The sequence below is a fragment of the Centropristis striata genome, chromosome 3 (assembly GCF_030273125.1).
Source record: "Centropristis striata isolate RG_2023a ecotype Rhode Island chromosome 3, C.striata_1.0, whole genome shotgun sequence".
NCBI classification, from domain to species: Eukaryota; Metazoa; Chordata; class Actinopteri; order Perciformes; family Serranidae; genus Centropristis; species Centropristis striata.
In genome coordinates, this window is record NC_081519.1 from 30,331,964 (window position 1) to 30,354,221 (window position 22,258).

The window sequence follows — 22,258 nt, forward strand, 5'->3', positions numbered from 1 at the left end:
TCAGCTTAATTTATAACCAAAACCATTATCAAGAAAACCATGGGAAAATATATTCAATTTTCCATGGCACAACATAGAAAAATCCATGTTGTGATTTAAGTTTCTAAGTTTCTCTTTTTGACAGTTTTTATTTATTTCAATATTTTAAAAAAAATGCCTTATGCAGCGCAAATTGTGTTGAACAAATGGTATCAACAGAAAAAAAACATATTATGGGATGTCCAAAAAATGATACTGCCCCACCACCCCCGCCTGTCGATTTTTGTCAGATTTTGTCAAATTTCAAAATGCCAAAAATGCTTAAAGTGGGACAATTATAGTCTGTTGATACACGTGGAAGCATAATATGACCAGAAATGACAGAAAAAAACATATTATGGGATGTCCAAAAATGACACACACTTAGACCTCTTTTAAGAACATTCAAGGCATGTACAATTACAGTCTGGTTTAATGGGTCAATTAAAAAAAAAACACATTTGATTGAAATAAAAAATAGAGAGTTTATTTACATCAAAGGCTATTAGAATATATTGTTTTAAACAAACATAATAAAAACATCCTGATAAAAACAAGCAGATTTGTTTTATTAATAGGAAACCCTGAAGATTAAGTTTGTCTACACATGTGGTCTTGAAACAGTGTACTTAACCTGTTTATACTGCATCATAATCTATTAGACACTGGCTATTTGAGAAGAGATGTGCTTTGGATAACTTGTGTTAACCCTTAGTTTTACTTTCATTTTATTGAGGGAGACTCACCAACTGGAGATTCTCCCTACGTTCAGAAGAACAGGAAGAACGGGAAAAACAGGAAAGTGAAAGCATTTGCTTCTTCCACTTTAAATGTACTTTGCGCTAAAAACGTAACGGACGGAGCTCGCGCGCAGTCGTACGTACTCTACGTAAGAGTGGAGCAGGACGGAGCAAGGATCCTGAGAAGATAACACTCTCAAGAAAACAGGTTTTGTCTCCGCTGGCTAGCTATTGACAGCTTACACCAGCTACAGCCTGTCGGAGAGGACAAGCATAAACCGTCTCCAGTGACTGTTCACTACCAGCAGCTGTTCGGTGGTCGGTATCATTCCATACAGAGAAGCAGGTGAGTCACATCGGCTGGTACTACTTTCTCTCCTCTGACACACTTCCACACTGTTGCGTACAGTAGCTGTGGTAACGTTTTTGTCTTAAACGCAAAAAATGAGCCGTGTTTGATGACAAACGGCCTGCATACACATGTTTGGAGGCTGTGTGTGTCTGTTCACTCGTTTCCTTGTGTTGCGTCTCTGGAAATGTACACACATCACTGCGCATGCGCGGTAAATTCTCCCCATCCTTATCCATTTTAGTTAATAGTAAACAAATTACCAAATAAATACATAAGCACCATGCATCATGAAATAAAAAATATGACTACTGAATAAACGCCCAACAAACCAAAGGCATAATACATCTTTCTCAGGGCTACTTTTAATTATTCAAAATGACCTTTTTTTTATTTCAGGGGAATATTGTTTCTAAATGTCACGTTTTTTTCAGCTTTTCCATTTATTATACTCAAAAGTAATTAAATTATGTTAATTGGGCTTGATCGGTAAATTGTCCCCGTCCTTATCCATTTTAGTTTTTGTCTTTTCCCACAATATTTTTATTTCATTTTCAGTTTTTAACACTTTGACATACAGCTTTTACATTCATGTATCTTCATTCAACTTCCATATTTTAAGATAGCTGCATTTACATAGAGACACAAACAAAATGGTGATCTATGTATCTATTTAAATCCATCATTTTAGTGATTCATTTTAATTTTAATTTTAGTTACAAATTACCAAATAAATACATAAGCACATGAAATTAAAAAAATATGACTACTGAATAAACCCCCAAAACAAACCAAAATACATAATACATCTTTCTCAGGGCTACTTTAAATTATTCAAAACAACCCTTTTTTTTATTTCAGGGGAATATTGTTTCCAAATGCCTTATTTATTTGCAGCTTTTTCCATTATTTTTATACTCAGAAATAATTAATTTCCGTAACTTGGGCTTGATCATATCATACAAAATACGCTGAAATAAAATAAAAGCAGTATTATGAAATAAAATACTAGGGTTGTGACTGATAAACCGATGTGACTGGATATTTGGTTTAACAAGTGAGAGATAGGGCTGCGTAGGTAGCAGCCTCCTTAATCGATACAAATCAGCCATTTTTATTTATTTATTTTTAATTCACAATAACATTTTTTTATTTTTTGGAAACACATTTACATAAAAAAACATACAAGTAAACAAGGGTACTAAGAAAAAACAGAAAAAAAGATGGACCCACGTAAGAAACCTGCACCCCCAAATCACCCCCACAAAGAAAAGACAAAAAAAAGGCATACATATCTTGAATGTATAATTCAGCCATTTCCATATTTAAACTATTAACTTCATGACAGCCAGAGCAGAAAAATAGGAAAATGTATGGTTACAATAGAAACTTATCTATAAAACATTAAAATCAAAAAGTAAAGAAAAATTATTGATCTTTATCCCAATCTTTTATAACTGCCAACCATCTGATTGTGGCTTTCTTTTATATTTCATCATAAACTTGGTACATAATGAATGGTTCCAATTTAATATATTTTTCTTTTTTGAAAATAAAAACTTTCCCCAGAAGCACAATGGTGTTTAACAACATATTTTGTTCTTCTTGCAAATCCCAAATGATATTGATTGGTGATAATGTTAAGATGAGTCCTTGCTCAGACAGCTAAACTGTCACCTTGCACCAAAATAGAGCCACATCTGGACAAAACAGATGTAAGATGTCTTCCTCTTCTTCTCCGCAAAATCTAAACATGATCCTCAGTTATTCTTAAAATTTGTAACATTTTCTTTATTGGTAGAATCTTGTAGAAAATACACAATAACAATTTACAATATACACATTATTCTTGCCAGAGGGTTACAGAATGAAAAAAACACACAAAAACCGACAAACATCAATACCAAAACAGAGATCCAGAATAAACACAGGGTAAGAATAGAAACAAAAACAAAAAGCATGATGTATAATTCATCAATCATTACAGTATTTGTCCAAAACAAAGTCAGTTTTTCAGAGCCTTCTTGCTCTTAAGTCCTTTAATAGAAGTGCAGTATTGCTCCAGTTAATGTAGAAAGTGAACAGCTGGTTTGGAGTCAGAACATTTCTTATGTATGTGAAACTGTAGTAGCTGTACAAAAAAACTCAAGTCCCTTTAACTCTGATTTTCTTCACAACAAATAATAATGTATTTGTCCTTAAAGTGGATTGCTTGTCCAGTTTTCCTGTTGACAAAATGTTGCACATCCCTCCAGAATATTCAAGCATTGTCAGGACCGGTGACCAGAACTCAGACGCAGACCAGAGATCAGAGAGATATGGATGATTTATTTGGATTTTTTCACAAAGGAAAAACAGGTCGAAGAGGGGGCGCTGGGAATTCAGGAGCGGGTTCGGATCCAGAGCTCTCGGCTGGCTGGTGAGCTGGGCTGGGAACAGGTTGAGGCACGATGGTCTGAGGCGAGGCAGAGAAAACAAGGTTAGGAACAGGCACAAAAACAGAGTTACTACTAAGTTGCTGGTGAGTCTCATACAAACTGATTCGACGATCCGGCGGGGACTGGAAGGCTGGTCTGGTCTTTTATAGGAGTGTTGATTGTGGAATGAGAAACCGGAGTGCAGGACTGATGAGATGCGTTGCAGGTGTGTAGGCTGGAGCTGCCGAGACCACGCCCCCCAGCAGTAATGCATGCCACAGACAAGTCACAACCGGGGGTTGTGACAAGCATATACACAGTCATAAAACATATGGCAAATTGTTTCCTCCTCTTAACCACAGAACACACAAGATTAAGTCTCTCTAAGTTTTTTTTGCTGGATATATTTTATGCATAATTTTAAAGGAGACCTCTTTAACTTTATTATTCAAGAAAAATGTATCCCCAACTAGACAAATTTGCCTCCAATCAATATCCCCATATGACGCTGTCCAAAATTATTTTTGCTAAGGGCACAGTTACAGTCAGCATGAGGCTGCTATTGAGTTTATTCCAGCATTTATTTTTAGTGATATCATTGCTTCCGAGGAACAAAGCATTACTGAGTGGATCCATCAAAGAGACATCTATTGTTGATCCTCTAATCCAGTGTTTTTCAACCTTTTTTGAGCCAAGGTAAATTTTTTTCATTGAAAAAATCACGAGGCACACCACCAGCTAAAATTGTTTTAAAAATGATACTGTGTTGCCTATATTAACAATATAGTCATTCTTACCAAAGTGTCTTGAATAGGAATAAAATAAACACAAAGAAAAATGTACTTTATGATCTTTTATATTTATCTTTCAAATAAAAAGTGCAATTTAATTAACAATATAGCCATTCTCATCAAAGTGTCCTGAATAGGAAAAATAAACACAAAAAAAGAACTTTATCATATTTCATATCTTTTTTCAAATAAAAAGGGCACTTAACATGTCCACTTCAAAAACACAGCTTGAACATAACAAATGCCACAACAATGTGGTCTTAAAGGTAGTAGAAAACTAAAATAGTGTTTTGCAAACTAATTCTGTCCAAAAGCATTCTGTTACCAGGAATCCAGAAATATAGTGCTTATTCTGACAGAAGCAATATTTTTGGGAAAGAATCCGCTATTTCACACTGAGAAACATGAAGAGTTGCATGTACAAATCTCAATCTCAATGTATTTTACTCACTAAATGTGAAACCTGTGCCTGTTTGGATGAACACAGAGCTGATATCCTGGCAGGAATTGAAGAAAGGCACACACAAAGCTCTTCCTCAACAGCTCTCAGTCTCTCTCTGTTTTTAGTTTTTATGGCAGTCAGGCTTGAGAAGCTCACCTCACACAGATATGTCGTGAAAATGGGAGCAATGTCAAAATAGCTTTGTTTGCTAGAATGGCAAACTCCTTGGCAGCAGTCAACAAAAAACTGTCCAAAGGTAGATCAGCAAAGCTTAGATTAAAACCACGATTTTGTCTCAGTTCAGTTAGTTCCTCCTGCTCCTGCAAACAACTGCTGCTTGACCCAGTCAAGGCTATCAGTGGAGGCTGAAGAGAAATAAAATGACATCTTCTCCTAAAGAGTTTTCAGATGTTTACTTATGATCTCACACAGTGCAGTAGTGTGAACATCTTGCCATTTCTTGGTAAGTGGGAACATTTCAAGGTTGCCACTTTCCACATGTTGTTGCCAGAGGTGCACCTTTGAACGGAAGCCATTTATTTTATCCGTACTTGTGAGCAGGTTTTCATTACGGCCTTGCATTCGTGTGTTCAGTTCATTCAGATGATGAGAAATGTCCGCCAGATATGCCAGCCTTGCACACCATTCATCACTTGCAAGCATTTGCGTAATCAGATCCCTCATTTGTCAGAAACACTTTGAGTTCCTCCCGCAGCTCATACACACGGGCCAGCACCTTGCCGTGCGACAACCATCGGACCTCCGTATGAAACAACAAGGCTTTATGCTCCGCTCCCATCACCTCACACAAAGACGCAAATATACGGCTTTTTAAAGGTCGTGTCTTTACAAAGTTTACCATGTGTACAACATCATCCCACACAGGGGCTAGGTCTGCTGGTAGTCTTGGCCACAAGGGCCTCACGGTGTAAGAAACAGTGCAAAACTCTGCTACAGAAGCCTTTGGTACGTCCGACCATGTCTGCAGCTCCATCAGTGCAGACACTCGTGCAATTTTCCCACTTAAGTCCTCCTTTTTCAAGATATTCTGATGTGACCCGATAAAATTTCCTCGCCTGTTGTTTTTTCTGGCAAAGACTTGCAAAATAGGAAGTTTTCTCTGATTACATCTCCATCCACAAAACGCACATTGGCCAAGAGTTGAGCATGTCCACTAATATCCGTGGACTCGTCAAGTTGCAGCACAAATTTCTCACTGATACGGATCTTTTCCAAAACCACGCTTTCAATGACTGCAGACATGTCATCAATACGTCTGGCAATTGTGTTGTCTGAGAGAGGGACTTTGGCTATTTCTTTAACCGCTTCAGGTCCGAGCATCTCATTTACAATGGCTTTGCATGCGGGTAACAATAACGTCTCTGCCACAGTGTGGGACTTTTTTGATTAAGCTACAAGTTCAGCTACGTGGTAGCTAGCTTTGAGGGCTCTCTCATTTGTGCCTTTGTGGTTTTTCTCATAAATGTTGCCTGTTTCTCTCTGTTTTCACGCAGGCGAACAAAATAGTCCACACTCTTGTTTTGAAGCGATGGGTGTTTCGTTTGGAGATGGCGTTTAAGCTTGCTTGGTACCATAGCACTGTTGGATAGCTTCTCACCACACACCAAGCACAACGGAATTGGTGTTGTCGCATCCCCGGTGAAAGTAAATCCAAATGAAACATAACTCTCGCTGTATTGCCTCGAGCTCGCCGTCTTTGCTTTCTTTCCTCTACTCATACTAGGGCCTTCATCTGGGTCCGAATTTTGTCCAGGGCCCAGTTCGGAGTTAGCATTTTTCCTCTTCAAAAACTTCTCCATCACTGTCACCAACTGTCGCATTCATGTATCACTAATTCTCTTGTCTCTATGTACAATGCAATTAGCTATCTGCTGCCATCTAGTGATATGGAAGAGTATTACATGATAGTCCCAGTCCCAGTCACTACTACAGCACAGCCACTGATGGCACATTAGGTGAAATTGGATAATTTCCCACGGCACACCTGACGATCTCCTGCGGCACACTAGCACTAACACTAGCAAACACCACTGCATATTCTTTTAGGGTAATTGGCAATCTGAATTTAGTGAGGAATTCACCATAACTGTCCCTCAGCATTCACAAGTTGTTTTACTAAAACAATACTGTTCTGTGAATTGCTGGCGTGTTGTGTGAGTTGCTGGTGTGTTGTGTGAATTGCTTGTGTGTTGTGTGAATTGCTGGTGTGTTGTGGTGAATTGCTGGTGTGTTGTGCTGAATTGCTGGCGTGTTGTGGTGAATTGCTGGTGTGTTGTGGTGAATTGCTGGCGTGTTGTGGTGAATTGTTGGCATGTTGTGTGAATTGCTGGTGTGTTGTGTGAATTGGTAGTGTGTTGTGTGAATTGCTGGCGTGTTGTGTGAATTGCTGGCGTGTTGTGATGAATTGCTGGTGTGTTGTGTGAATTGCTGGTGTGTTGTGGTGAATTGCTGGTGAATTGCTGGTGTGTTGTGTGAGTTGCTGGCATGTTGTGTGAGTTGCTGGCGTGTTGTGTGAGTTGCTGGTGTGTTGTATGAGTTGCTGGTGAATTGCTGGTGTGTTGAGTGAATTGCTGGTGTGTTGTGGTGAATTGCTGGTGTGTTGTGTGAATTGCTGGTGTGTTGTGGTGAATTGCTGGTGAATTGCTGGTGTGTTGTGTGAGTTGCTGGCGTGTTGTGTGAGTTGCTGGTGTGTTGTGTGAATTGCTGGTGTGTTGTGTGAGTTGCTGGTGAATCGTGGTGTGTTGAGTGAATTGCTGGTGTGGTTTGCACTTCAGGGCCACCGTAGTGCAACCCTATAAAATACCCAGAAACAAATGTTGTATTATGAAATAAAAACCACCTGAAACAAATGAATGTAGAATTATAAAATACAAGTGGCTAAAATGATTTAAAGTGGATTTAGTTCTTTAAAGAATGTACATTTTGTTATATATTGTTGCAACTTATATTGTGTTTTATAGCCATATTCATTTTTGTCATAGGCATTTATCTATGTGTTTGTTTGTTTGTTTGTTTTATATGAACTTAAATAGAATTCCATACAGTCTTGCTTGAGGAGTAACATTGATAAAATCCAACTTCAACTGACAAAGTTTTATCAGTATTATTTACAGTAGTTACAGATGAATTCTTGCATTTTCCATTGGTAATCTTTCCCTTTTTTTCCCCAGATGAAATTAGCAATGCCTGAAAAACATGTCTCACAAAGAAGATAATGAAGGGAAAGGGAGGTGAGTAATGCAAGCTAACAATATTCACAGTTCCAAGAATGCCTCTAATGCCACTGGGGAAATCACTTCATATTAATGTAATGCAACAGTGTAGTACAGCATTTTAAAGTATTTTTCTTTTCTTTTTTAGCTCCCACCACACTGAATTGTACACCAGCATCCCTCGAACATATCTGCCCATCGTGTACCACCCAGACTACAACATCACCTTCATGGGCCTTGAAAAGCTCCATCCATTTGATGCAGGGAAGTGGGGGAAAGTCATTCACTTCTTGAAAGGTAAGAGAATAAGAAAGAGTGGGAGAACATCTCCCTGAGCTGATGTATACAGAATCACTCAGAGTGGATCAGAGAGGTAGAGTACAAAGAGAAGAGAGTGGAGAGGTGAGATGTAGTGTCTTAAGAGGGGAAATGCAGAGCCATAGAGCACAGATAATTAGAGAAAACTCCCTGTGGGAGTCTGGTCAGGTAGAGTGGATGAGGCCCAGCACAGGTTCCAAGGCCAAGGGAACTGACACGATGTTTTTGTTATTGCTCCATGGACTGTTTTTGCTATAGAATGTGTCATACACAGCCTAATGAATCAGTAAAACATTCAGAAGTTAAGAGTTCAAATAAAGAACTGAGCCTCTGCTGACAGAGGAAAACCTTGGATTTGTTTTACCCTTGCAATAATTTAAGCAAAAGTGGATGATTTTACAGATTTAACCAGCTTATTAAATACATTATACAAGGGAACTTGATTTTAATGAGCTGTCTGTGACATTCAAAGTCAGAGGCTGGATTTTTTAAAACAGTAGTGAATAACAACCTTTATGTCTGCCAGTGGTCCAAGACAATATAAAATAGTCCTGCATTGGGCTCTGCGATATGGACCAAAAGTCATATCCCGATATATATATCTATATATATATATATATATATAGATATATATATATATATGATATATATCCCGTTGTTTTCATCACAAAGTGAGAGCAAATGTTCAGTCAAAGTCAAAGCCAAATATGACAGGTCACAAATTGTTTTATTGAAACTGTTTATTTAAGTGAACATAAATACTGTATAACAACCTAAAAGTACCTTTTTTTAAAATCAAAGCTCCATAAAGTGCATATTTAACACATTAAATGTGTGCAACACACACATTTACTACCCTTTCAGACCCTTAGGGCTGAAAATGTCCACTTCCAAAAAAAACACTATAAAAACTTTACAAATTAATATTTTTTTCACCCATGCCCCAGCCAAAAATGATTTATTATATGGAAAATATTTGGTAATTTGGGCAGGGCGGAAGTTGTTTATGCAGAAAAATTTGGAAAAAAATATTAATCTATAAAGTTTTCATCGCGTTTTTTTGGGAGTGGACATTTTCAGCCCGAAGAGTCTGAAAGGGTAGTAAATTAGAGTGGGCCCAGAGGGTTAATACCAAACCAGGAACATAGAACTGTTTGTTTTGTTCATCTCCATGACAGAGACTGGCTGAACCTTTTAGTTGTTGTACTACTGGGCAGTTTAGTGATTGTCTAACTTTGAGGTTGGAATTTAGATTTTCTAAACTGATTTTCGAACTGTTTTTTTTCCAAGTGTAATTTAGTGTTGTGAAAATTGTTCAGCTTGTCCAACTGTAATATGAAGGTTTATTTTTGTAGAAGTGATGTACAGTACATGTTTTTCATGCCTACTGTGTTTCCTCAATTTAAAGCCAGGCCCCTATTAATGACCGGCCTCATTTAGTAACCGGGTGTAAAAACTATTTTTAGTAAATAAAAGCCGGCCTCTTTTATAAGCCGGGTGTCTCACCGGTGTTATGTCAAAGTCTGTTCCCCCGTCGATATGTGTCCCCCTTACCTTAACCTGCACCAACCTGACCCCTGACCCCAACCAGTCCTCCTTTAAGTTGTTAACATGAGCCCAAGTTTACCTTAACCCCAAACAGTTCTCTCTACAAGGCCTAACCTTAAACTTAACTCCTAACTCCAACCGTGGAGGTGATGCTACGGAGAACACCATTCAGGAAACATCATTTGACGGTAACAGATTTCATCACAACACCTGTATTTTGAAGTTTGGCCACACGAGTATTAGTACTGTAGGTAAATATGGTTGTTTCTCCCGCTGTCCTAGTCACTCTCTGTAAAGTCCAGCCGTTTACGCACGTTCTTCTGGGCTTTTTTAGTAATTTAGACATTTTAAATCCTGCTTAAAATGAACATTCAGCGTGCTGTTCATTGTTTGTTTACATCCCAGTACTTCCAATATGGCCGACATCCGGGTAACTGGCTACAATGCGCTGTGTAAAACACTCTAAAAAGTGCCGGTCAGAGCTGATCTGATTTTCTTTTTTTAATAAAAGCCTCCTGCAAATAATAGCCTGCCCCTATTATTAGCCTGGTCTCAAACTGATTTTTTTATTAATAGGTAACAGTATGTTATTAATAGTTATTAATAGATAACAGTATGTTACCTATTGGACTCAAATGTTGCCTTTGTTTTAGAGGAGCAATTCATCACTGATGGGGACATCGTGGAAGCCTGTGAAGCTACTGAAGAGGATCTGCTTGTGGTTCACACTAAACGTTACCTCAACAGATTAAAGGTTACTTTGTTCCTCAACACTGCCAACCTGACACACATCTCTCCTCATTACAGCATGTCACATTCACAGTTCTGCATCTCTTCACTTCTTTTTAACTCTCCTGTATTTCATGCATTACTCAATAGCACTGAGGAGTTGAGGGACTTATCAGGATTTTTTAATGATTTGTTTTTAATGAAAAACCAGTCAAATGCAGTTCAGTTATTTCTGGCCATTTGCCATACAGTCATTTATACAGAAATACTGACATGTGGCTTTAGATCTCTTATAAAGGAGTGTCTGCTGTAAATTTAAAGCTGATAAGTAGTTCAACCATGTTCAAAGACTTTGTATTCATTCTCTCTCCCGTCAACTGCACACAGAACCAAATCTTGACGGGCTCAAGAGATACACCTCAGTACTCTGTCGTAAATTTACATTCTTTTGTGCTGTCCTGGTTTCATGTGCGTGTCTAGGCTCAAGCCAAGTCCAACTTTCTTCAGTCAGCTATTGTACACCTTTATATTCAAACCCTGGTGGGCAAAACTATAAATATGTTTGTTTGTTTTGCCCTACAAAGTCTTAACTGCCTTAACTACGTAAAAGGTAAAACTGAGAAAAACTGCTTTAAAGTTGTTGTTTTTTTACGTTTTTTAACTAGCCAGCCAAATGGGTTATAGGTAGGTCAGTGTTATAACACTTATTTCCACATGTATTGATGATGATGTCATTTTTATGCTAAAAAATCATGACGACCCCATAAACGTAGTTACTGCATTGCTGTAAAAGGTTCTAATAGTAATGCACAAACAGAGTGGAATAACAACAATGTTGTTGTCTTCTTTCAGCTTTTATATTTTGTTTTCAGTGAATAAACCTTTTCAAATTGATTTTCTTTCAGTGTATTTACAACTTGTATAAATAATATAATATTAAGTCCAAAATACTTGTGTATTTTAGACTTAATATTATAAAGTAATGTTATATTTTAGTCTTAATATAATTACTTCATCACTATCTAAATAATATTTTCCCTTTCAAGTAAACCTATAATTTTTATTTTTATGTTTAAATTAGTATATATATATATACAAAGCAGACTGTGTAAGTGCAATTACTGTTTTGAGTTGGATTTTGTGGTTTTTATATAAATATTTCTCTGAAACAAAGCAAAATTGAAATAAAAAAATTTGTCACAAGATAAAACAGACATAAAGGGGTTCGTTTTAGTTATAACTCAATTTTGACCAAAAATGTAGTTACTGCAGTTAGACTTTGTAGGGCAGTATAGTCAATCCATGATTCTGTTGACCTTTTGATGGATTAAGTCGTAGCACAGAAAAAGGTCTCTATATACTGTGACTAACTGTGTTCTTTTCACTTTAGTGGTCTCTGGTGGTGGCAACGATTACAGAAATCCCACCTCTCATGTTTCTGCCTAATTTCCTGGTGCAGCGGAAAGTGTTGAAGCCTTTGCGGACACAGACTGGAGGAACAATCATGGTCAGTACCTGGCCTCATTTAGCCTCATTTCCTCATCATGTCGCTTCATTTTAGTTGCTAGTAATGTTAAATATTTTACCAATCTTGCTACTATTCACCCTCATTTGTCAGAGGAAGGCATCCATGAATCATTTTTTTAAATATTTTATTCGTCACAAGCAATTATATAAGTTTAAGGAGAAATGATCATTATCCAGGTGGCTGGGATCCCTAGGGATTCTCTGAGTGTTATCCCTGCAGTGCCTGGTAAAAATATGACAGCATAGAGCTCTGCCAATTGTAAGTCTGGCTGAACAAACCACACTTTGCAGGGCCGTGCAGTCCTGTTCGTGCTGCTTTCTGTACTAGGCTTTCGCCCTTTTCCATTAAGGACCTGTTGAGAGGGCCGTAGTTCTTGCTTCTTCCCAAAGTCCTCCTTCTGTCTTGCTGATGTTTAGGAGTAGGTTTTCTGCAAAAAAGGTGTGTCTAAAAACAAGATAAAAACACTAAATCTGATGGAAATGATCTTGCTGCATGGACAGATAATTTCACTTGAAAAGATTTCTTAAATTAAGATTATTAAATCTAGAAATAAGCATGTTGTACGCTTAAAATAAGAAATTAACTCTTAAAACAAGATAAATTATCTAACACTTCTAGATCTAAAGTTTTTGTATCTTGGTAAGAAACAAATAATTTGCAGTGCTCCTCTTCTTCGTTCTTGTCGGTCTTTTTTTATTGTTATCTGTGGTCTGGCCCATCACAAGTGTGTCATCAGCAAAGTTGATGATGGTTTTGGAGTCCAAAGTGGCTACACAGCTGTACAGGTAGTACAAGGAGTAAAGCAGGGGGCAGCTATGGGGTGGTCCAGTGTTTAGGATGGTTGGAATAGGTGTGTCTGCTCACCCTCACCACATGGGATCTGCCTGTAAGGTCAAGGACTCACAGACACAGTAAAATGTGTAATCCCTAGCCCTTCAGCTCTGGGACAAGCCTGGAAGGAACTATGGTGTTAAATGCTGAACTGTAGTCAAGGAACAGCAATCTCACATAGTTTCTATTCTTGCTCAGGTGAGAAAGGGTGGTGTGGAGGAATGTATGCCATGCCATCTTCCAATAGCCGTGTTTCCACTAGGGGGAAAAGTGGCCACCAGGAAAGTCTCAGGCCACACCCTCTCAAAAGTCTGCTCACTCTGTGTGTCTCCATTACAAGTTAGAGACTCTGGAGGTGACGTATGGTTTTCGCCGTCGCTAACTGTGCACAACGTCAGCAGCTGAAAGCAGCATAGCTAATTATGCAGAGCGTCTCCGCTGATCATAAACATAGTGATTGTGAATTAACCGGCACAGTTAACTGTGAACAGAGTGTCTGGTGCTTGTTGTAAACAAACATATATCGCAAAGTGAACACCTCCTGCAGCAGCAGCACATACACACTGTACTGCTACAGAGCTAACTGTTGCTAACTGCCGCTAACAGTGGCTCCCCCACTGAGCGGCATGGATTTGTCTCCAGTCGCTGTCTTGAAAAATAGTCGCTAAGGGGGTCAGAAAAGTTGCTAAATTTAGCAACAAAGTCGCAAAGTTGGGAAAAACTGCTTTGCTGGCTTTTACAAATGGTGTGTGTTGTTGTGGCATCGAGTACTACGTCACATCCCGCTTAGCAATCTATCCAATCAGTAACCAGGCTTTTTTCAGGGGAGAAATAAGACCCTGCTCTTCAACAGGGAATAAAAAAGAGCTCAAAAAACGATGTAATCCACTGCTGTATTTGTTACTGTTGTCAAATAATACAGGCTCTCAAAAACAGCTTTACTTCGAAAAATATTTTGAAATCAACTATAATGCAATATATCATTATAGTCTTGAATATGTAACTTCCCTGTTAAGAATGCTTTATTATAAAAAAATATAAAATACTATATTTTAAAATAAATCAGTGTATTTAGTTTTCAATCAACAGTTTTCTCATTTTATAGAATTATAAAATGTTTCATTTGTAGTGTGAATAATTGCATTAATTATGACTTTGTTAATGGAATACTGTGAAGTATATCTGTAGATATTCAGCACTTTACTCTTGGTGTCTGACTGGATCTGTACTGTGCAGTGTACCTGCTGTGCAGCACCACTGCAAATCCACATCAATCCAGTACATGATTCACTGTGCTGGCACTGAAGGGTTGAGTTCCATAAGCTACCCACCATACCCTGCTTTATCTCTCATCATAAATTATTCTCAGACAGGCACAATTTATTATATTGCTTAATATCTGGTTCAAGTCCAAGGTTAAAGGTTTTTATTTGCCATTTGTGAACAGACCACTGTCAAACACAAACACATAGGAATTTTTGTGCAGGGCTCTCTCGTGGGCAACAAAGAAACTTTAATAAAGAGAATAAATATAAAATATAACAATATAAAAAATATACAAGGGCATCAGCTTAAAATATGGACATTGTACATACAACATTATGGAATAAGGCATCCTAATAATAAGAAAAATATAAATACCGGTATATAAAATATGGATGCACTGTACAGAAAGTTTGGTATATGCAGACTCAGAGTAATAAATATATATTAATAAATAAATCAATGGTTCTGGGGTTGGGGGGGGGCAGAGAGAGATAATGATAGTTGAATATTGCACAGGTACAGTGAGGTGAGGTAGTGTTGTACACATGCACATATTCATTAGTTTTGTTTTGCCATCATTTTGACTGTGACAGGAAAGAAGCTGTTGAAAAAGTGAGTTTTATGTGTGATGATACTGTCTGCTCTGCTGTGTCTCAGATTGTGCGTGCACAGTTGTGTCTGAGCAGAGAGTGGGCTGGATGGAATGAGTCTCTGATGATTCCCTCTGCTCTTCTCGGTGGAGCAGGATGGGAGTTTTGTCCTTTTAATCCTCTCTGCAGTCTTTATGACTCTTTGCAGAGCCTTCCTCTCTGCCTGGGTGGTGTTTCCGTACCAGACAGTGATGCCTGCAGTGAGGATGCTCTCTATCAGTCCTCTGTAGGCCTGGGTGAGAGGGCGATGTTTCAGTCCGGCTTTTGTCTTTGCTGGGCTTTTTTCACTATGGCTGTGGTGTTAAAAGTCCAGCTCAGGTCAGATGTAACCTGCAGTCCCAGGAATATGTAGCTGTCGGCCCTCTCCACCTCAGTCCCTCTGATGAAAAGAGGCTGTCGAGGGGGAGGATTCTTTCTAAAGTCCAGAGTTATTTCCTTGGCTTGTCAGTGTTGAGGATGTGGTCATTCTCCTCTCCATAGACAAGGATGTCACTGGGGTGGCTGTGTCTTAGTTGGTAGAGCATTCGTCCAGCGATAGGAGGGTTGGTGATGCCTGACCATTGCAGCCTACATGTTAAAGTATCCTTGAGCAATACTAGATTTCCTAGATACTGAACCCCAAATTGCTCCCGATGCTGCATTCATCGGTGTGTGAATGAATTCCCAATGATGGCAGGTGGCACCAGTGTGCTCTGGTAGCCTCAGCCACCAGTATGAATGTGTGTATGAACGGGTGAATGTGCTGACGGTGAGCTCAGCGGACACCTGTCCTCCCATCCTCACCACCTGTGGTCATTTCCCGATCAGCTCGCCCGGCCGGATGGTGTTGAAGGCAGAGCTGTAGTCCAGGAAGAGCATCCTGGCATACATTCTACCGCCTTCCAGGTGTTGCAGGATGTGGTGGAGGGCAACTGATACCGCGTCGTCCACTGATCGGTTGGGGCGGTAGGCAAACTGGAGTGGTTCTACCGTGTCCGGGATGGTGTTATTGATGTTTTTCTAGGCACTTCATAGTAAATGGTAAATTGACCTGCATTTATATATCGCTTTTCTAGTCGCTTTGCGACCACTCAAAGCTCTTTACACTACAGACTGCGCTCATTCACCCGTTCACACACACATTCATACTGGTGGCAGGGACTACCCTAAACAGTGCCACCTGCGACCATTGGGAATTCATTCACACACCGATGAATGCATCATCGGGAGCAATTTGGGGTTCAGTATCTTGCTCAAGGATACTTAGACATTTAGGCCACCAACCCTCCGATCACCAGACGAACGCTCTACCAACTGAGCCACAGCCGTTCATGGTGACTTGTGTGAGTGCCACTGGCCTGAAGTCGGTAAGGGTGGGTGTGTCTGGTCTTCTGGGGACTGATATGATGGTGGAGGACTTGAAAATACGGGGAACTTCGGCCTGGGATAGTGATAGGTTAAAGATGTCAGTGTACACACCAGCTAGTTGTTCCCCACAGGCCTTTAGTACTCTGCGGTGCACTCCGTCAGGTCCCACTGCCTTGTGGGGGTTTACCTTCTTCAGAGCCTTCAGGACCTGTGTGTGTGTCATCTGAAAAACAGTGTCCGTGGGGTGCTTTTGAGGGTGTGTCCGTGTTCAGCCTGTTGAACCTAGCATAGAAGGTGTTAAGGCTGTCTGGGAGGGTGGCATCTCGGGGGTCTGTGGTTGCTGTGGTACTCCTGTAGTTTGTGACAGACTGGATTCCCTGCACGTGTTGTGGTTTAGGTAGTAGCCTTCAAGTTTTTGGGAATGACCCCTTTAGCTGCTCTGATGGACTTCTGCAGCTTGTACCAGGCTCTTTTGTATTCCCCTTGATCTCCTGACTTGAAGGCCTCCCGTCTCTTCCCGATTTTCTGCTTTATGTCCCCATTAAACCAGGGTTCTTGCTTGGGGAACATACTCACAGTCCTGGGAGGTGCACATATGGACGTGCACCAGCTGATGTAGTCACTCACAGTCTCTGTGTATTCGTGGATGTTGTTGGTGTCTACCCATCATGTGAAAAGAGGCATTCACTTGTGTAAAATGCAACCATCACTCACCCCCAATCTAATAATGTTACAAGAATACATTAAATACTCAAATGCCAACTCTGTTAAATGTACCATGCTATATATCTGTGCACCACTAACTATATGGGTTACAGATGCTGCAGAAGTGGGCCAATCACTCATCAGAATAAATCGTAGTACTTTCAGGGATTGGCAATGAGCAAAACCATACAAATTTTGGTTGAGTCAAAGAAAAAACAGGAATGGGCCAAGGACATTGCCCTGAGTACTTCAGTAGAGAGGACACATAACAGACAAAGATCACAAATCATCAAATTATCTATAGAGAGGCAGAACATTCCAAACTCCTGTTGTGTTGAATAAACTGAAATGCAGTGGATTTTATCCCTGTAAGTGTGCCAAAAAGTAGCAAAAAACAGCAGTTTCAGTGTATCTTGTATAGAAAACTGTGATGTGATTGTGTTTGTTAATTTCCATGATCAAAGCCTCACTTCCATGTAATGTCTCAAATGATTTGGATTGAATGTTTGTTTGGGGTTAGTTTGTGAGTTTCCTCCCACTTAAAACCTAGATTGATTTTGTCCTCTTTGTGAAGTTTACTTTATTTTCAGTAGAGCTTGAGGGAAACTAGGAGCTATCTTTATAAATCTTGTTATACAAAAAGAAGAATAATGAATTTGAAATAAACGAGGAAGCTAATGTGACATATGGCTTCACACTTGAATGTGCATAAGCTGATCAGTATTATGCAAATATGGCCTTCAGTGCAAACCGTGTACTTACAATATTATATCAGACCAAGCATTGTGCCAAAGAGATGCAATTAGATGGCTATAGTAAAATATGCCTGGTGCTTACACTGCTTACACTAAGCGGTTGTTTTCTAGAGGTGCAACAATGCATCAATCCATATCAATATTTTAATTAAATGAGGAACAATACAATGTCATTAATGTAATGTAAAAATAAAAATGTATATATGTATGTATATATATATATATGTGTGTATATATATATATATATACACACACATATATATATACATACAATAGTGTTCAAAATAATAGCAGTCCAATGTGACTAACCAGATTAATCCAGGTTTTTAAGTGTATTTTTAATTGCTACATGGCAAACAACATATATATATATATATATATATATACATATATATATACACACTGTAGTCCAGAGAGTTGATATAATATCATATTGTGATAAAACTTGTGATTTACACCCAGAGAGGCGTCAGAGCCATGGCAAGGGTGTGTGCAGTATGCTAAAGTGTGTTGATACACCCATCCATCCATATTGGCATTTACTCACAATCTCCCCAGCTCCCCAGCATATCTCCTCCCCTCTGGCATCCTACATACTGATTTCGAGAATATACAACCCCCTTTTTCATCCCAGAAAGAAATCTTGACCTCGCTTTGAAAGGAGCTGCTGCGACTGCATATACCAGTATTTCTCTCAGTGGAAAGAAATACTTGAATGTAGGCTGATGTAAATATTAATGATTTATCTGATTACATTTTCACAGTCAAGCCAAAACATTTTGTTGCTACATTCCCAAGAATGTCCTTTATTTGTGAAGTGCAGTAGATATGCCCTTGTGATTTCTTAAGAGGATGAGCCAGTGCAGCAGCCAGCTCTAAATTACCCAATCCTCATGCATGGCCATGCACATTAGGATGAGGTTGATCAACATATGAAACAAACACTGGCTGTCTCTCTTTTCTCAGGAAGAATGCTCTTATGAGTAGATTTAACATGTAGTGGGGCTGTAAGACAATTCCCTGAGTAAAAGTGAAAATGCCCATTACCATACACAGTTATTCCAGAGGTAAATGTGTGCCGGAGCACCTACATTTATGTTGATGTAAATTAAGCTTGCTTTTCCTTTTTATTTTCTCCAGAAATGTACAGTAAAATAACATCACATTTTACAAGTTCAAAGTCAGGGTTATCTTGAACAACATTACATATACAATTTAAGCCTCTGAAGTTAAACACTTTAAAGTGGAGGACATTGCTGTGTTCCATTATAATTTAAGATTCCCTGTATAGTAGTCTCAATTCAAACTGCTTCAAATTGTATATAATCATGGACACAAATCCATTGGGCATCTTTCTGACATTTTCTGACAATCTTATTTGACATATAAAATGTGAGGAATTATTGCTGAAACGTCAGTCTTCTTCATCTTTTTGGCTGCTTGGTTTTGGCTGAGTACTTTTTTTGGAATCAGGGTTGTATGTGGACTGGTGCATGCAGAGCTAAGAATTAAATGCATATTTTAAATTTTAAGTGCACTACAATGCATATGCATGCTGTATTTCGAGGGCAGTAAGAGCTATAAGCAGGACTATGACAACTGAGTTTGACCACAAAAACAATAGCAACCAGTAACTGAGACGTCGCTGGGCAGATATAGACAAAGCTGGTTTGCTCTCAGTCTAAGTCAATGCTGCCTGCTCGCATTGAGCCACTTTTAATCAAGATGTATCAAACAGGAGCTTTAAGGTAGTTCACCAAAGGTGTCAATAATGATATTAACAATGCCTTGTACACATAAAACTGATTACTGGGATATACAAAATGTCTGTGTTTCTTGTTGGCTGTATGTGAATTTAGAAGCTATATATGCACATATGTTCCCTACATGGGTTAAGGGTATCAATACAAATGGGGAAAAAACATAAACTGTTGTAAACAGAATTTGTGTTTTATCCAGGTTTTTCTCCCGAACTGAAAAGCAGCGTTTGAATGCATCACCTTCAAAAACATTTCTAATTTCATAGAGATTGTTTTATTATGTTCTCCAGCAAATAATTTCTGGTGAATGTAAAATACACTTTTGGGTTAGGGTTAGATGATGATTGTTGCTCCATTTTTTCATTAATGAATTGATATTCTGTATCACTCAAAGGTTGTTTTTCATTTCATCTTCCTACGTTGATTTAAAAAATTAACTGAAATATTTTGTCTTCCACAGGCAGGAAAACTGGCTATTGACAGAGGATGGGCTATCAATGTAGGTAAGTGTCTTTGCACTAAAAATACAAAACCATTCCCTCTGTATGAAACTGGTATGCATTAATTCCAATATGTGAGAATAATGTTGCTGCCAATGTCCAACCAATGTCTCCTACAGTTGCTGTGTAACTGTAACTGTATAGATTAAAATAAGGAAAAGAGAGGGAGAAGAGAAATGGTATCAGAAACCCTGAGCTGAAATATCAGAATCGGCATGGGGAGAAAAAAAAGTTGGGTCTATGCATTTCTATTGTCCACATTTCATTCATATTCATTACATTACATTACATGTCATTTAGCTGACACTTTTGTCCAAAGTGACTTACAATAAGTGCATTCAACCTGATGGTACTAGACTTAGACCACAAGAATCAAGTAAGTACATAACTTTAAGAGCCAACTGTAACTGCTACAGGAGTGCTTCACGTTGAAGAAGAGAAGAAGAGCTTTTTTTTCCTTTTCTTTTAACCCTCTGGAGTCTCCAAAAGCGCCAAAGCATGACTTCTTCATCACATCCAGACGTAGAAACAAAGCAGCATTGAGCCCTACTGTAAATTAACCTCTAAAATTCAAGACAAAATTACGAAAAAAAACCCCACAGAAGACACAAAATGACCCAAAAAGACACAAAATAACAAAAAAAAAAGACACAACGAAAGACACAAAATGACTAAAAAAAGACAAAAGGACCAAAAAAGACACAAAATAACTTAAAAAGACACAACGAAAGACACAAAATGACCAAAAAAAAGACAGCAAAAGACACAAAACGACCAAAATTGTTACGCTAAACACAAGACACAAATAAAATAGTGTCACACTAGAATAAAAAACAGAGTTGAATGACAGGATCACACACAATCACAAGATCACATTTATGTTGTTTTTTCTTTGTTTCTTTTTAGTTCAAAATGTTGATCCAGTAAGTCAGAATAACAAAAAGCATTTATTATCAGGTCATATAGGTGAGGTTGTGCTAAAAAAAAAACCAATCTTGGCATTTAAACATTTTTAAGTGTTGTATAGGCAGGATGAAAAGGATTCAAAAACGGACCAAATAGCCCAAGACTCCATAGAGTCAAGGTTTTTTAGGTGACCATGACTTAACGGAGGTATTGTTGGAAGAGGTAGGTCTTCAGCCTGCAGCAGAAGATGTAAAGGCTGTCTGAGGTCCTGATGTCGGTGGGGAGCTCATTCCACCATTTGGGTGCCAGGACAGAGAAAAGTCTGGAAGAGGTTTTGAGACGAGTTGACCCACACAGGGTGGGAGTCACCAGCTGTTTGGCTGATGCAGAGCGGAGAGGACGGGCAGGGGTGTAGAGTTTGACAAGGTCCTGGATGTAAGCAGGACCTGAACCGTTAGCAGCGGAGTACGCCAGAGCTAGAGTCTTGAAGCGTATCCATGCAGCCACCAGTAACCAGTGGAGGGAGGGAGGAGGGGTGTTGTGTGTGAAAATTTGGGAAGATTGAAGACCAATCGAGCAGCTGCATTCTGGATGACTTGCAGAGGTCGGATGGCTTTGGCAGCAGACCTGCCATGAGGGAGTTGCAGTAGTCCAGGCGTGAGATGACCAGCTCCTGGACCAGGACCTGAGCTGCCTTCTGAGTGAGAAACGGGAGGATTATTCTGATGTTATGCAGCAAGAATCTGAAGGATCTGGTGGTAGCAGTAATGTTTGCATTGAGGGACAGTTGGTTGTCAAGATATTCATGAGTTTAACCTAACAAGTCCAGCTTTATTATTTATTACAACCCTAATGAAGCAGATAAGTTGAGTTTTTGACTGTAGGGTATGTTTTGATCAGATTTGACAGTAACAAAGCATCCCTCCAACTGTCAGCAGATTCTGAGTCATTCATTCATTAATTTTCCTGAACCGCTTATCCAAACTTGGTTCGCAGGGGGCTGGAGCCGATTCCAGCTGACATTGGTTGAGAGGCGGGGGTCACCCTGGACAGGTCACCAGACTATCACAGGGCTGACACATAGAGACAGACAACCACGCACAGTCTCATTCACAACTATGGGCAATTTAGAGTCACCAATTAAACCTAAGCTGCACGTTTTTCGGACAGTGGGAGGAAGCTGGAGGACCTGGAGATAACAAGCAAACTCCACACAGAAGAGCCGAGGCCAGAGTGGAACTGGCGACCCTCTTATTGTGAGGCAAGAGGGCTGACCACCACAATCTCTCAGGAAATGATAAAAAAACAGACTTCTAACTTTAGCAGAACATTGTGCAGTCATATTAGTAGAGGGGCAACAATTATTCAATTAATCGAACAAAAATCGATTATTAAAATCATCATCAACTATTTTGATTATCGAAT

The 22,258-nt window shown here is 39.1% G+C and overlaps 1 protein-coding gene across 1 annotated transcript in view; it reads left to right on the forward strand.

Annotated features, from left to right (window-relative positions):
• The first annotated feature begins 913 nt into the window (after positions 1-913).
• The window catches only part of hdac11 (histone deacetylase 11), a 42,165-nt gene continuing 20,820 nt past the window's right edge, over positions 914-22,258 (forward strand). Inside the window, exons 1-6 of the mRNA XM_059329062.1 lie at positions 914-1,104; positions 7,949-8,008; positions 8,139-8,287; positions 10,510-10,610; positions 11,976-12,092; positions 19,888-19,930. Coding sequence (XP_059185045.1) covers positions 7,974-8,008; positions 8,139-8,287; positions 10,510-10,610; positions 11,976-12,092; positions 19,888-19,930 — 445 coding nt within the window. The 5' untranslated portion in view covers positions 914-1,104; positions 7,949-7,973. The remainder of the gene's footprint in view (positions 1,105-7,948; positions 8,009-8,138; positions 8,288-10,509; positions 10,611-11,975; positions 12,093-19,887; positions 19,931-22,258) is intronic.